A 16598-nucleotide genomic window follows, 5' to 3' on the forward strand; every position below is an offset into this window, starting at 1 on the left:
GATGGAGAAACTGAGGCTCAAAGAGGTTATGTGCCCTTGGTCAAGGGCACATAGCTAGTTTGCACCAGGATTCAAATCTGAATGTTGTGGAGTCCAAAGTAAGTCAGCAGCCTGTAAGTGCTGGAAAAAAGGCAAGTAACATTGGCTAGTGCCTTCAAGGGATATATATTTCTTATTCCCATTTTAACAGAAGGGAAACAGAACAGAGTGCTTAGCATATTCTCCATGAGGTCAGGCACTGGGCCAAGCACTTTACATATATTATCTCCTCAATCATCAAAACATTCCTATGAAGTAGGTAGTTTTTTGGTCCCCATTTGTGTAGATGAGGAAACCGAGGCCCGAGACTAAATGACTTGCTGTCGTTCCAAATCAAGCAGTGTGACTCCAGGGCCCATGCTCTTCACCCCCTGAATTGCTGGATACTGGAACCAGATGTTCCAGTATCCAGATGCAGGGTTTGAAACAGGACCCAGGACTCCTGACTCCTAGTCTAGGGCTCTGAGGCTAGAGGCAGGCTCTCTGTTGGAATGCATTGTTCCTTAAAAGCACACTGGCCTTAAGCCCAAAGAGTGAAATCACGCCCTGCGGTTCTGGGAACCTCAGACTGGAGAAGGAAGCTTTTGCCCTGGTGTTCAAGTCTCAGCAGGTGTGCTGGGGACTCTCCCTCTGTTTCCTTCTCCTGCTGGAAGGGAGCCCTTGCTAGGTGGGCAGGGTGGGGCAGCCCTTATGAGTGTCGGGTGGGAGGAGGGCAGGAGGCAGGTGTGCCCAATAAAACAGACCTAAAGCTTCCCGCCTTCTTGCCTTCATCTAGGCAGTGCCCTCATCTCCTGTCTGGCAAACAACAGGGCATGATGATGAGAGTTTAAGGTTGGAGTCAGGAGGTTTGAGTTCTGGTTCTGGCTCAGGCAGTCACTCCATGTACACACTGACAGTCAGTTTCCTTATCTGTATAATGCGTGGTGGTGGTGGCAGAGAATCAAAATTCTCCAGCCTTTTCAGTTAACACATCACCTATTAAGTGCCTACTGTGTGCCAGGAATTGCAGATACAGCAAGTGCAAAAGCAGATTTAGGCCCTGCTTTCATGATGTTAGCGTCTTGTAAGACAGATACAAAGATTAAGTCTTCACTGCAACAAATGTAAAATGGCAACTATGACCAGCTTTTAGAGAAAAAAGGCCTGCTGATGGAGCTAAGGGAGCCCATGATGGTGGGAGTGGAAGGAGAGGAAACAGCTTGACAGTCCGAGGGGTAATAGGGCAAGATGCCCTGAAGAGATTACTAGGTGAATGGCTGCTGGGTGTACAAGCCCGTTGTGAGTGGGCCTGCGGAGGCTGGCAGGAGCCCAGCCCCTTCGTGCATTGTGGGCATTGGTAAGAGAACTCATTGGAGTTTTTTTGGGGACGGGTATTGGGGACGATGGGAGAGAGACATATATGATCAGGTTTAGCACAGAATATAGGCAAACGCACCCTTCAAGTAAAAGATAAAAATGCCTCCTCCTCCAAGGAGACTTTCTTGATTTCTTTTCTTTTGATCTATGGTATTTCTCCCTCCTTCTCTGGCCTTGTAGCCTGGGTAGAGAAACTCAATCCTCCAGGGGAGTATGACCTGAGCTTTCCCTTCCTGCAACTGATGTGCGCTGTAGCTTCAAACGAGGTCCTATGCCTTCTTGAGCCTCAGTTTCCCCAGCTGTGCAGAAGAAGCAGGTTGTTTCGCAGGGTCCGCCCAGCGCTAACGCAACGTGATTCGTTCTGGCAGGAGCCGGGGGCTGCCCGCATTGCTGCGCAGGCATCCGGCTGCTGGCTGGGGCACCGCCACCCGGCTGCCTGTGCTTTACCCCCTGCTGAGGGCTGCGGGGAGCCGGTCGCGGGGCCAGACGCGGCGCAGGAAAGTGGGTGAGCGACCCCCGGCTCCCGCGGGCGCCACGCGGCCCCGCCCCCGCAGCCAGCGGCCCTGCGGCAGCCGGGGGCTCGAGCTCCGCCCTCCGCCTCCCGCCGGCCTCACTCCCTCCTCCCTCCTCCCTCGCTCGCTCGCTGGCTCCCTCCCCTCGGGCCGGCTCGGCGTTGACTCCGCCGCACGCTGCAGCCGCGGCTGGAAGATGGCGGGGAACGACTGCGGCGCGCTGCTGGACGAAGAGCTCTCCTCCTTCTTCCTCAACTATCTCGCTGACACGCAGGTACGGCCGGCCGGGGCTGCAGGCCCAGGGCCAGGGGTGCTGAGCTGCGGGGAGCGCAGCCGCAGCCGCGGAGGCCGGGAGGCAGCGGTGGGCGCCCTGGGGTAACTGGGGGTTCCAGGCTGCAGAGCCCCCTTCCAGGCGCCCTGCGATGCGCTTCGTTACCGGGGCAGGGAGCTGGAGGTTTCCCGGCGCGTGCTGGAGCGCTGGGGGCGCTACTGCCGCTGGGGAGGGTCTAGCTTTGGCCGCTTGGAGTCTGCCCCCCCGCGGGCAGACCTGGGGGGTACCGCGCTTCCTTTGGGAGGTGTAGGCGCGCCACGGTGTGAGGTACTCTCAGGCTGGCGCTGGGTGCTGGAGGCGCGCCGTCAGCTCCCGGCAGCTCCGGCACTTGCTGCCGTACTTTCACGTGGACTTGTGGCCCCGGCACGGGTGCTTGCTCCGGTCTCCGGAGTACCCTAGTCCTCCAGGCTCTAGTCACCCGAGTGCTGTTACTGGCCCCCCTAGGTTTTCTACCCGCGCCCGCAGCGCGGAGTTTCCTGCCAGTTGCCGGCTAAAGGCATAGGGGTCTGCGGGGCACGTGGACATGCGGGCGGAGACAGCGTCTTCCTGGTTTCGCTATCGGGCGGAGCCCCCTGGGGGGAAAAGCCAGGCTGGATGGGGGCGGAAGGACTGTCTGGGGGCGCCTGGGTCCCCCTGCGGTGCGCGGCCCCGGTGCGCGCTCCACGATGCTGGGGGAAGGGAAGGCGAGGCGGAGTCCCAGGCTCTGGCTGAGCCCGGGAGCCCCACTGGCGACGCGCGCGTGACAGGAGAGGGTGCTCTGGTGTGCCGGGGCGCGGGGGAGCGAGGAAGCTGGTGGCTTGGAGACTGGGAGAGGGGTGCTGCTGGGACAAGCAGCCACCAAAAATGTCAGCACGAGGCGTGCGCGCCCCCCACCCCTTCCCCCATTTTCCCCACCCAATGCCTGTTGCAAGCATAAAGTTTGGCTCCAGAGTTAGGGCTTTTTCTCTGGGCGCCTGGCTGCGGGTCATCGGGAAGCTGGGGATGCGGCGGAACCTCGGAGGAGTCCCCGGGTGCTGGCACACGCCTGGGCACGGAGAGGGGCGGCCGGCGGAACCGGGCGCGGCTCGCGGGGGCTGATTTGGTACCTGGAGTGGGAGCGCCGGTGCCGGCCCGTTTTGCATAACAGTGGAAGGGAGGGGGAAGGCGGAGATGGGGGGAGGGAGGTGGGAGGAGAGAGAGGGAAACTTTGCTTCTTGTTATAATCTGCCTGTCTTTGGGCGGCAGCAGCTGTCATGGGACCGGGTGGGCGGGGAGAGGCTTGCAAGCTGACTCCTTGCGGTGAAACGCGACTTGGAGGGGACGCCGCAGCCGAGACGTTCAGCTCCGGGCGGACTCCGGGTGGCGACTTCGGGCTGGCGGCTGGGACGGCGTGGCGTGGCAGGGTGTCGCCGAGAGGAAGCCCGCCACGCGGGAGGCAGGCCGACTCTGGCCCGCTGCAGACGCCGCTGCGTAGGGGAGCCGCGGGGCCGCGTGGTCGGTGGCGGGCGCGCTCGGGTGGGTTCGGGGCTGAGGCCGGAGGGGCTAGTGGCGTGTGATTGCGCTTCTCGAGGTCGGGGGGAATGTGTGCTGAGCAGGTTGCGCGCGCGTGTGCGTGTGTGTGTGTGTGTATGCACACGCCGCGCGCGCCGGGCGCGTACCTTTACCTCTGACGAAACTGCGGTGGAGCTCCCGCCGTCGTCGCCGGGCTCCGTCACACGCCCCGCGCCGGTGTCTGCGCCGAAGGCGGGTCCCAGCCTCAGTACCCCAAGAGCCGACAGCTTGGGGCTAGCGGGCACTGAGTGCGGGAGGAGGCAGAGTCGCTCCTGGGAAGATTGTGTCCCCAGATCTCGAAATTGCCCGGGGGCGTCTCCGAATCTCTTGGCTGAAATGCGGATGAGGGAGGCCTGAAATAGCCAGAGACTCGTTCAGGGACCCATGTCAAGAACTGTCCGCTTTGGACCATACCCCGGATTTTAACTGGATCTTCAGTGTTTGGCTCAGCAATAATTAATTATTTTGCCCTTTAGCTGCCCAGCGAGCCTAGCTAGCAGAAATATTTCACCCAAGGAAACTAGAAAATTGAATAATCAGGTGTTAGCAGGAGCAGTGCAGTGAAAGTTAATCTGGGACATTTGCTTTTTTTTTTTTTATTTAACCACGTGACAGGCGGAGGATCTTCTGGTGATCTTGGCCGGCCCAACTTGGGAAATGTAATTGATAGGATGAGCTTTGAGCCGCCCCTAGAAGGCTCGGAGAGCCCAGCCGGAACAGGACCTGGGCGGGCCCAGTGTGCGCCTCCTCATTTTACAGTTGGAGAAAGAGGCTGTGAGGGGTGAGCGGCTTGTATGGGACCATGCAGCCAGAGGGTGACAGAGCCACCCAGGGCTCCTGACTCCAGGTCCTGTGTGTTACCTCGAAATAGCACTGGACTTGGAGTCAGAAGGCCTGAGTGGAGTCACCTTCCCCACTCTCTGGCTGGGTGACCCCGGAGCAAGCCATTTGAACTCTCCGAGCCTCATTTCCTCCATCTGTCAAATGGGGCTGGTGGTGACGCAAGAGAATCCAATGGCCCAGTGGTGGGGGTGAGCATTGTTTTGCATGTGAGATGTTCTGGTTGTTCCTGCAACCCCCTCTCCTCCCCCAAACTTTCCCTGACCCTCCCCTCCTCCATCTCCCTTTGGGAGCTTTGGGGAAAGTGGATTAAATGGTAATTCATTGTCTTTGTCCCAAAAGATTGTTGTTGTCTTTGGTGGCTAATCCAGGGTTAGATTAGAGGGAGGACTTCTGTTTAGAAGACTTAACTTTTACCCATTGGGGCCAAAGTACGGAAATTTAACAGAACAAGGATTGCGCAAGTTTCTTGGAAAGCTTTGAGGCATGAATCCCAAAGGACTGTGGGTGGCTTCACCTTTGTTCAGGCTGTGCCCCTGGCCCAGAGTGCCCTCACCCACCCGTCCTGCATGGCCTTCTCCTCTAGTAGGCTCTCCCAGCCCAGCTCGCCATGCTTTCTGTCCTCTGGTTTTCTGCATCTGTGTTATACAAACAAGCGCTTTGTGTGAGTCTGGTGTCCAGTAAGATTCTAGCACTAGGGTTGTGCCTTTTATCATTGTGCCCGCAAGGCACCTGTCAGTATGCTGAGCCGTGTTCCTTTGCTTAGCTCTTGGCTAGGCACATGGATTACAGACAGGGTGGCAGCTGGGTCCTGCCAAGCAGAAGCTCCCAGGCTGGCAGGGGAGACAGCTGGGCAGTGAGTGTGGGAGAGAGGAATGCAGAGGGCTACAGCTGTGGGCAAAGGCTTCGGCCCCAAAGGCCACACAGCAAGCCCTAAATATGGGCTATTTGGAGTTGCTTAGGGCCTCAGTCATAGATGCACAAAATGTCAGAGTTGGCGGCGGGAATTTTAGAAATCATCTGTTCTAACATCTTATTTAAAAATATTTAATTATAGAATTGTTAGAAAATACTGCCAAGCATAAAGAAAAAAATGAGAAATATGTAACATGACCCAAAGATAACCACTGTTAATTGTCATGTATATTTCCAGACTGTTTCTTTCCTGTTCATATAGATCACATCTTATTTTTAAAAAATGGAGTCGCCGGGCATGGTGGCTCATGCCTGTAATCCTAGCACTTTGGGAGGCCAAGGTGAGTGAATCACCTGAGGTCAGGAGTTCGGGTCCAGCCTGGCCAACATGGTGAAATCCTGTCTCTACTAAAAACACAAAAATTAGCTGGGCATGGTGGCACACGCCTGTAATCCCAGCTACTTGGGAGGCTGAGGCAGGAGAATCGCTTGAACCCGGGAGGCAGAGGTTGCAGTGAGCCGAGATCATGCCACTTCACTCCAGCCTGGGCAAAAGAGCAAAACTCAGTCTCAAAAAAAAAAAAAAAAAAAAAAAAGGAGTTATCCTGAATATACTCATTTGTAACTTGGAATCGCACTGTTTTGTAACTTGTTTTTTTTCTCCTCCAAACAATATGCTGTGAACATCTTTCCACATCAGTAAATATTCTACTTAGTATCTTAATGATTATATAATGTTTCATTGAAGATTGAACCGAAATGTATTTAATCCTTTATCGTTACTCATTTAAGTTGTTTAATTTTATTTTGCTATTGTAAGCAATGCTAAAATGAATATCTTTTTGTGTATGTCTTTGTTCCTTCCTTTACATTCCTAGAAGTGAAATTACTCCATCAAACCCATTCCTGGATTCTCTTCTAGAAAGATTGTACTTATTTGCGCACCAGCATGGTCTGGGAACACCTGGTTTCCTATACCCAGATAACTGTTGATACTTTCATTGTTTTTCATTTTTACCGGTCTGTTCATCAATAAATTCTGTTACCCTTATTGTTTGAATGTGCATTTATTTGATTACTTGTGATGCTGAACTTCTTCCCCATATGATCATGGGTGATTTGTGGTTCTGAGTTTCTGAACTTGGCCCATTTTGCAATTGGTATCTTGTCTCCTCGTTGTTCTAAAGCTGGGACTGAGCACCCAGAAGGGGCCCCTGCCACATGGAGAACTGGGAAAATGGCTCCACACACCCCTTGAAGCCAAGGCCAACTTCTTTTTCAAATCAGTTTGTGGGTTTGGACAAGTGTATAGTGTGTGGGAGAAGGTTGAAATGTAGCCTTCACTGGGTGCATCTGCCCATTCTTCATCTGTATGAGACTTAGGGAGAGTAACTTCTTCACCTGAGCCAGAAGGGGTCATGTTCACCAGAGACCTGGGCTCCACTTTCGTTGGGATTCCCTGGCTGGTGCTAATGATCAGGATGCCTGTGAAACCCAGGAAGGGCAATGGCCCAGCAGCTGGGCCCTTAGGGGCTCATATTTCCTCTTTACCTTGGGGCCCCGCTCTTAGCAGCTAGTGCAGGCCAGGCAGAAGTTCCACTATGCCACGTGAGTCACTCTCTTCCTTCTTCCTTTGAAATAAAAGAAAGACTGGCTCGAGTGAGAAGCAGCCTTGCAAAGGGGGCTCAGGCTTGAAATGCATTACAAGAACATTGCAGTGTTGATCCTTGCCTTCTCCTTCATCATTGTCATCATCAGTGATGTTTACTCAGTATCCCCTAGACCCCATGCAGTTTACTGAGCCTTCTGTTTGCACTGCTGCATTTCATGCTCATAGAGATTGTGCAAAATGTAGGTGCTGTTGCACAGTTACACCGATCTTACAGTTTCAGAGAACTCACTGACTTGTGGAAGACTAATTACCTTTGAGTAAGTAGAAGAGCCAGCATTAGTGGGCAGTGTTCCCAGACTACTTGACTCCAAGCTCCTTGAAGACAGGGACTACTCTTAGTTTTTGTTCATCGTTGTTTTTCTAGCACCTTGAACAAATGAAGCCACATTGATTGTATAGAGAGAATGCAGAGGCCGGGAGCGGTGGCTCATGCCTGTAATCCCAGCACTTTGAGAGGCTGAGGCGGGCTGATCATGAGGTCAGGAGTTTGAGACCAGCCTCACCAACGTGGTGAAACCCCGTTTCTACTAAAAATACAAAAATTAGCTGGGCGTGGTGGTGTGCGCCTGTAATCCCAGCTACTCAGGAGGCTGAGGCAGGAGAATCGCTTGAACCCGGGAGGCAGAGGTTGCAGTGAGCTGAGATTACGCCACTGCACTCCAGTTTAGGAGACAAAGTGAGACTCCTTCTTAAAAAAAAAAAAAAAAAAAGAGAAAGAATGCAGAACAAGTCCCTCTGCTTCTCTAGGCCTGTTTCTCAATCCTTGAAATGGGGATAATAAGCCCTAACTCTCAGGGTTGGTAGTGAAATAATACAGTGTATCTAAAATGAGCATTAATCTGCTGCTCATGAAACTTGGAATAATTCTCTCTTTGAAACACTTTAGAAGGACAGGATTAAGTATGGAACTAATTTTCATACATGCAATCTTTTTTTGCATAAGAAAGAGAAGCGTAATTCTTATTAGAGAGTCAAGGGTACCCAAATAAAGTCATTTGGAAGAAAATGATCATGGTCAGTTTCTATCTGTCCTCCTACAAGGTAGTCAGAGTGTCTCATATCCATCCCATTGATACTCAGCTGATGCAGAATTGATTGGATTGATCTTTCTGTTCTTCTCCCCTTCTGATCTAGGTTTTTGTCTGTTTGTAACTAGATTCCTGCAGTTACTACCAAACAGACCTTTGCCGCACCAGACTTTGTCATCTTCCATGTGTCTTTAGCTCTGATGGCAGATCAGTCCTCTTAGAGTGCATATCTGATATCACTCTCTTGCTCACACATCTCCCATGGCTCCCCAGTACATTTTTTTTTCTTTTAAGACTTTATTTTTTTAGAGCAATTTCAGGTTCACAGCAACATTGCAAAGAAGGTACAGAGATTTGCCATATACTCTTGCCCCCAACATGCATAGCCTCCTCCATTATTAACATTCCCCACCAGAGTTGTAGATTTGTTCTAATTGATGAACCTACATTGACACATCATTGTCACCCCAGCGTCTGTAGTTTACATTAGGGTTCACTCTGTGGGTTTGGACAAATGTAGAGTGACAGGTATCCACCATGGTTACGTAACATCACACAGAATAGTTTCACTGCCCTAGAAATCTGCTCTACCTTTTCATTTCTTCTGCCCCCCAACTCCTGACAACCACTGATCTTTTTACTGTTTCTACAGTTTTGCCTTTTCCAGAATGTCATATAGTTGGAATCATGCAGTATGTAGTGTTTTCAGGTTGGCTTTTTTGTCACTTGCTAATGGGAATTTAAGGTTCCTCCATGACTTTCATAGCTTGATAGCTCAGCTCTCCAGTATTTTAAAATTAAAGTCTAAATTTAAACTTGATTTCCAAGGGCCTTCAGGTACTTACGTTGGAGAGTTAGGCCCTTGACTTTGTCTTGAGCTGTCTGCTTTTACTTTGGGATCCTGTACTTCCCCAGGAAAACCCTGAATTTTCCTCCTGGAGGCTTAGACTCAGGCTGCCCTTTTCTGTGTCCTCTGTCTCCATTTCCGTGATTCATCCTGTGAGCCCCCGCTCACCAGCCATTGTTTTGGCAATGCCTTCTCCCTCACCTCCAAGCCAGCTGTTCCATCTTCTATGTGGCAGTATGCAGGGCCAGCAGAGCACTGATCTTGGAATCCCCTTATTGGGTTTGAGTCTTGGTTCTGCAATTTGCCAGCTTTGAGGCCTTTGGCAGGTCACATAACCCCTCTGAGCTTCTGTTTCCTCAAGTGGGAAGATATGATGATTAAGATTGTTGTGAAGAGGCCAGGCATGGTGGCTTACACCTGTAATCCCAGTGCTTTGGGAGGCTGAGGTGGGTGGATCGCCTGAGGTCAGAAGTTCGAGACCAGCGTGGCCAACGTGATGAAACCCCGTCTCTACTAAAAATACAAAAGTTAACTGGGCATGGTGGCGCATGCCTGTATTCTCAGCTACTTGGGAGGCTGGGGCAGGAGAATCACTTGAACCGGGGAGGTGAAGGTTGCAATGAGCCAGGATCACGCTACTACACTGCAGCTTGGGTGACAGAGTGAGACTCTGTCTCAAAAAAAAAAGATTGTTGTGAAGAGTCAGTGAAAATCGAATGACAACATGGATTTAAAGCGTGTAACACGTGCCTGGCACAGAATAAGCACCAAATAATAGATATATCTCTTCGTCTATAGATCACATTAAGTGTTAGGAAATCACTCCTGGACGTTAAGCTCCACGAAGGCAAGAATTTTCATTTATTTCATCTACCTTGTTTTTCACCATAATGAATAGATCAGTGCCTGGAATATAATGGACATTTAATCAGTCCTCACTGAGTGATTAGGAAATCACTCCTGGACGTTAAGCTCCACAAAGGCAGGGATTTTCGTTCATTTCATCCACCTTTTTTTTTTCACCACGGTGAATAGATGAGTGCCTGGAACATAACAGATACTTAATCAGTCCTCATTGAGTGAATGAATATGCTAGACTATGAGCCTCTTCAGGGCAGACGCTGCTTCTTGTTTTGTATCTTCAGTCCGAGTGTTCCTGAGAAGGATGGACTAATCCAAGTCTGGTGGAATGAACTGGAATGTCCTCTCCCCACCACCATCCCTGCCATTTTAATGTATTCATAGCCTACCTGAACTTTAAGCCCCCCTTGAAAGCCTGCACTCTCTGGAAAGCTTTTTTTTTTTTTTAAGATGGTATCTCACTTTGTCGCCCAGGTTGGAGTGCAGTGGCGTGATCTCGGCTCACTGCAACCTCTATCTCCTGGGTTCAAGCAATTCTTCTGCCTCAGCCTCCCGAGTAGCTGGGACTATAGGCATGTGCCACCATGCCTGGGTAATTTTTATATTTTTAGTAGAGACGGGGGTTTCACCATATTGGCCAGGCTGGTCTTGAACTCCTGACCTCGTGATCCCCTTGCCTTGGCCTCCCAAAATGCTGGGATTGCAGGCGTGAACCACCGTGTCCAGCCTCTGGAAAGCCTTTGAAGCTAACTTCTTCTGCTTCCACCACCCACGTGGCTTGTGCCACTTACTATCCCATGGTATCTGTGTTTGCTTTTATTCCTACAACTGGATTGAAAGCTCTGGGAGGACAAGAAATTATTTTTATCCTGGACTAGCACTGTGGTTGCCTAGAAGAGTGTTTTATATGTTTCAATGTCAGGTTCTCTGAAAAGAACTTTGTATTTTAAATACTTGACTATGGAAAATGTCAGCTCATACAGAAGTAGACAGTAGAGAGAACAGTATGGTGAATCCCCGTTCCTTCATCACCCAGCGTCCACTGTTGAAGATTTGCAGCCACTCTTATTCCATCTCTATGTACAAGCCATCACTTCATCTGTGACTATTTCACTGTGTATCTGTGAAGAGACTTCTGAGTGCTATTGCATGGATTTCTCCCAATAACTGAGACTGGCTTTCCCCATTTTGTAGGTGATGAAACTGAGGGGTGCAGGGAGGTTACGTCAGTTGCTCAGGGTCTTGAAGCTAGTGAGCGGCTTACCTGGGATTTGAACCTTCACCGTGAGCATCTCCCTCTCCTTCCGGCTTGGGGCAGGGGGCCCTTGGAGATATCAGGTACACCTTGCCGTTTCCAGAAGAGAGGACACTGAGGCCCAGCTGCTTGGCTGGAGGAGGCCCAGGCCCCTGACTCCCTGGCAAGTTCATTTCCAGTGTCAGGTTTTACGAGGTGCGGTGGGCCTTAGCTCTTGGGGAGGGCCAGGGTGGGTAGTCCTCTGAGAGACACCATTGCCCTGAGTGGCTGGACTTTGGGTGGCTGTGGTACTGTGGGGCAAGGTCTACTACCACCCGTGGACAGACTGCATTTTCTTCCTACTCTTGTCATTCCTAAATCCCAAAGGTCCCCCTTGCAGTTGACCACGAGTTCTCTCATGAGATGCTTAGGACTACCCAGTGAGGGAGCGAGAGCCAAGGGGTCAGCAGCTGGGTTCACAGAGCTCAGAGAAGAGGGGCCTGGCCTGAGGTCACCCAGCTGGGCACAGGGTTGACAGGCTCTTGGTGGCATCTGGATCCGTGGGCTCCCACCCTGTTCTTTCCTCAGAACAGAGACCGAATTGCCACCCAGGTCTAGAGTAGGAGATGAGAGACGAGACCTGAGAGACTTTCACAAATGGTGGGATAAAGTCATTGATTAACTGTCCCCAAAGGCCTGTGATGACTGTTTAGTGTTTTAGGTAAGAAAACAAACATTTGCCCTAATTGTTTGTTTTAGTGGCTGTGAATGCTAGGATTGGGTTCTGCTTGGGGCAAAGCCCTGGGAGCTTGGCAGAGAATTTCTTTGGGCTTTCTTTTTCTATCTAGGAAATGGGACTGATAGTAGCATATACTGTGAAGGCTTTTAGTGAAGAATAGTTGAGGCAATGTCTGTAAAGTGTTCAGAAATGCTCAATGAGTAGTAACCCTTGTTATTATGAAAAAGAGACACATGTAATGCAGACTCTGCCATTTGTCTTCCCCCTGAGCTCCAGGTCCTTGATCTAGTCAAGGCCCTGAGGTTCCTCTTGCAGAGTGTTTTTTCCTGTCTACTTCTGGGGCAGGTGACGAGGGATCCCATCCAGCCCTAGCAAGTGTTGCAGTACTGACTTAGGAAACCACATCTAGTGAGATGCCACTTGAAGGGAGAAGAAATATCCAGTAGTGGTTAAGAGCTCTAGGCTTTGGAGTTTTAACTGCCTGTGGTTTAAATCAGTGCTCTACCACTTACTAGCTATGTGACCTTGAGCAAGTATCTTAACTTCTCTGACCTCAGTTTCTTCATATATGATCCCCCAAATTGGGGATAATAATTGTGTGCTCTTTGTAGGATAACTTAAGATAGCTGCAGATAATTAAGGCTTGCAGCTTCTCCTGACATATAGTAAGCGCTCAATAAATGGTAGTCACTAGGATGATGACAATGATAATGATGTAAAAATATGAAACACAAATGTCAATTTGAGCTTTCTGGGAGTTGGGAATGCCTTAGAGACGATCTTGCTTAATGCCCTTACCTTGAAGGAAGGAAACAGACTAGAAACAGATCAAAGGATGCCTTCAGGTCACTCAGCAGAGGCAAGACAGGGCCCTCGGCTGCTGTCTGCTTGGTCAGGGCTGGCTCTGAGTAGCTGGGACTCAACTGTCTGGGACCCACTGTCTGGGAACTCAGCCGGGCGAGCCCTGCTTGGCTGAGAGATGGATGCTCCCCGACAGCTCTGCAGCCGTATTTTTTCCCTGTAATTGCCTGGCAGAACATAGTCATTTAGCAGAGGGAAAGTGAGGAGATGTTAGAAACCAACCAGGCCCTGAGCAGTTACAGCAGCCGGCCCACGAGTCGCTCCCTGATGTTGCCATGGCAAACAGCCTTGGCAACGTGGCTGCTCACGCCTTTATTTCTGGTCTCAGGCTCTTTGCAAGGAAGTGTGGTACCCAGAACACTGGGGAGGGCCCTGCCCTGGATCCTTGGCACTGAGGGCAACCTGGCCTTTATGCTGCTTGCAGTCCCAGGCCATAGCAGCCCCTGCTCAGAACACCTGCAGACCCACACTGCATTTGCAGAAGCAGACTACTGGGTATGGGATTTGAAGCCTCAAATGCCCATTGATCTGACTATCCATCTATTTGTCAAATACTGCGTTTGGCAATGCCATACTGTTCCCACCACTGCAAGAGCACAGCCACATAATATTCTTTTTTTTTTTTTTTTTTTTGGTGAGACCGAGTCTTGCCCTGTTGCCCAGGCTGGAATGCAGTGGCATGCTCTCGGCTCACTGCAACCCCCTCCTCCTGGGTTCAAGTGATTCTCCTGCCTCACCCTCACGAGTAGCTGGGATTACAGGCGTCTGCTACCATGCCTGGCTAATTTTTTTGTATTTTTCGTAGAGATGGGATTTCACCATGTTGGCCAGGCTGGTCTTGAACTCCTGACCTCAGTAATTCAACCCTCTCGGCCTGCCAAAGTGCTGGGATTATAAGCGTGAGCCACCATGCCTGGCATAGCCACATAATATTCTTAACATGAACCCTGGTGTTAAGAGTTCCTAGGCAGGCATCATCTTCAACCATGTCCTTCAAGGATGATGATGATGATGATGATGATGGTGGTGGTGGTGATAACAGTTAACAGCTACTATATCCCCTTCAAGAGATCAGGCCCTGTGCCACATCCTTCACACGTGTAATCACATTTAATCTCAGAGGAACCCCATGAAGCAATCCCACTGCTATCCCCATTTTACAACTGGGTAGACCTAGGTCAACCCAGAGTTTGTGGTGCTGGTGCTGCTCTGCAGCTTCTCCCCTATACCAGGCAACCATGGGGGCCCCACCATGAAGTGTCTGTCCCCTCTCTGTGCCCCTTTCCCACCTGTACCTGCACACTGCAAGGCTCAGCTCAAGTGATGCCTCCTGTAATTCCCCCTGTCAGAACTGGCCCTTTTTGCTCTGCGATCCCCACAGTCTGCTATAGACACTTTGTGTTCCCTGCCTTCCCTTAATACTCTGCCACTCTGGTGAGTTTATTTCTGCCCTCCAGCCATCCCAAAACAAAACAGAAGGGCAAACTGCCTAAGGAGGAGAGCTTTGACTGTGCTGAGGAGTTTGGACTTGGCAGGCAGTGGGGAGTTGGCAAAGAGTTTTATTATTATTATTCGTAACAGTAATAATATAAAAGAGCCAACACTTAGAGACTTGTTGATATGTGCCAGGTACTAAGCTAGGGCTGTTAGGTGCTTTATCTTGTTTAATCAACTACCGGTGAGGTTGGCCGTATAGCACATGAGAAAACTGAGACTTGGAGAAGGTCAGCGACTTTCCCCAAATCGCCTAGCTAGGAAGTAGCAAGGCTGGGATTTGAATCTAGGTTTGTCTGACTTCAGAGCACATGGTCCTAACCATTGCAGTGTGGCTAATTTGGCTGAGCACATAGAAAGGACTGGAATGGGGTAACAGGAGGCATCTGTGGTATGGCTGGGGTGGGTGGTAGGGCCTGTACCCTGCCTCAGCTGTGGGGCTCAGTGGAAATCACTAGATATAGGTAAGAGGGCAGAGGGCTCAGAGTGGTGCCCTCATAGCCAAGATGGGGGTACAGAAGAGGGTTTATATGGGGAGAACATCCATCTATTCAAGGCCCACTGTGTGCCAGGTCTATTCCCTACTCTGGCCTTCCCTGGAGCCTGGTTAAATGTAAACTGTAGCCTCAGCCCTTTATAACCTTTGTTTATGTGTTTCTTCTTCTTCTTCTTTTTTTTTTTTTTGAGGCAGATTCTCGCTCTGTCGCCCAGGCTGGAATGTGCGGTGGTACAATCTCGGCTCACTGCAACCTCTGTCTCCCGGGTTCAAATGATTCTCCTGCCTCAGCCTTCTGAGTAGCTGGGATTACAGGTGCCCACCACCACGCCAGGCTAATTTTTGTATTTTTAGTAGAGATGGGATTTCTCATGTTGGCCAGGCTGGTCTCGAACTTGCGACCGCAGGTGATCTGCCTGCTTTGGCCTCCCAAAGTGCTGAGATTCCAGGGGTGAGCCACCATGCCCGGTCATATTTATTCTTTACTGTTCCCTCTTCTCTACTCAGTTGGGACTAGAGCTTATCGAGCTGGTTTTCCATCAAATCCCCTAGTGACTTACAGTCCCTGGCACACTGTAGGCCCCCAATAAATAGTTGTTGGATGACTGAATGATGAACAAATGCTGTTCAATCTTTCACAACATTTGCCTGACGTTTGCCTGACCCCAGAGGTCCTTCTTTGTGCCTGGAGACGTGCTAGGATATGTGGGTGAGGTGAATGTGGCAGTATTGTACCAGTCCCCATAAGGAGTCACCTGCCCTTGTCACCAAGATAAGCCTTGCACACAAAGGATCAAAGGCAAACACTTCGTGGAGCCTCCGGAATCCACTATCAGAATACACCTCCAGTGCACAGATCTTTGTGGAATGATAAACCACTGCTAGGAATCCAGTCTGTTCCAGGGCATGGCTCAGCCTCAACTGGGAGGGGCTCAGAGTTTCAAGAGTCTTGGTATCTGCAGGGAGGTGTCTGGGCAAATGTTCCCACATCTTCCCAGGGTATTGAAACCAGCACTTTACACTAGGCCTCATGCCCACGACCCACCTACTTACTCCAGAGTGACTAGGCAGGCTGCCTGCACTCATGAGGAAGGAAGAGAAATCCAGGGAGGTGAAGGGGCAAGAGAGGACTTGGGGACCAGTGACCATAGTGCCCAGCCCAAGAAGATGAACTCCATGCTGCGTGGATCTTCCCTTGCTTAGAATCTCCTCATATGTTGCACCCGGCACCTTTCCTACTTAGGGCCAATTTGCTCTTAGTTTGCACACAGTTCTTACAAGCTTGGCAGTCATATCGGGCAAGGCCTCATGACATGAGAAGCAGCACATTGGTTCTGTTAGCGTGTGCTTATGTAGGCATGGGGTGAGAGGTGAGGATCTACCAGAGGCAGACACGTGGACTGCAGCACAAAGCCAACCTGGGGCCAATTAGTGAGGGGGCTGAGGGCTCCTGCACACCTGTCTTGTTCCCGAATACATTACTGTGTGAAAGCGCAAAGCTCATTGGTGATGAAGACAGTGTATCGTCTCTGAGAAAAGGTACATTCTGTTCAGTGTTCTCTGAGAAAGCAAGAAAGTGTGAAGTACATTTTGGTATTACCATCAAAAATAGGAAGTCTATCAAAAGCAGGCAAAAGTTTTGGCATTCCAAGTTATTTATAAAGTTTGCATATTGTGAGCATACATAATTCCTTGATGATGCCAGATGAATGAGTTAGTCTAGCCTTAAAGCTTTCTTTGAAAGTTAATGCAATCTCTGAAAATAAGGTATTGTCTTTTATGTTTCCAAGGCTGCTTAGGGTAGTACAAAGAGTATGTAGCTCGGTATTAGATAAATGCTGAT

The 16598-nt window shown here is 50.4% G+C and overlaps 1 protein-coding gene across 3 annotated transcripts in view; it reads left to right on the forward strand.

The window, feature by feature from the left end:
• The first annotated feature begins 431 nt into the window (after positions 1 to 431).
• The window catches only part of PPARGC1B (PPARG coactivator 1 beta), a 126567-nt gene continuing 110400 nt past the window's right edge, over positions 432 to 16598 (forward strand). For 2 of the 3 annotated variants that reach the window (XM_033180549.1, XM_033180550.1), the window contains exon 1: positions 445 to 2181. In XM_033180549.1, coding sequence (XP_033036440.1) covers positions 2104 to 2181 — 78 coding nt within the window. In that variant the 5' untranslated portion in view covers positions 445 to 2103. Of the gene's footprint in view, positions 2182 to 16598 lie in introns of all 3 variants that reach the window. The other variant, XR_004429987.1, reaches the window with a different exon arrangement.

Source organism: Trachypithecus francoisi, unplaced genomic scaffold (assembly GCF_009764315.1).
Source record: "Trachypithecus francoisi isolate TF-2019V2 unplaced genomic scaffold, Tfra_2.0 Lachesis_group2, whole genome shotgun sequence".
NCBI classification, from domain to species: Eukaryota; Metazoa; Chordata; class Mammalia; order Primates; family Cercopithecidae; genus Trachypithecus; species Trachypithecus francoisi.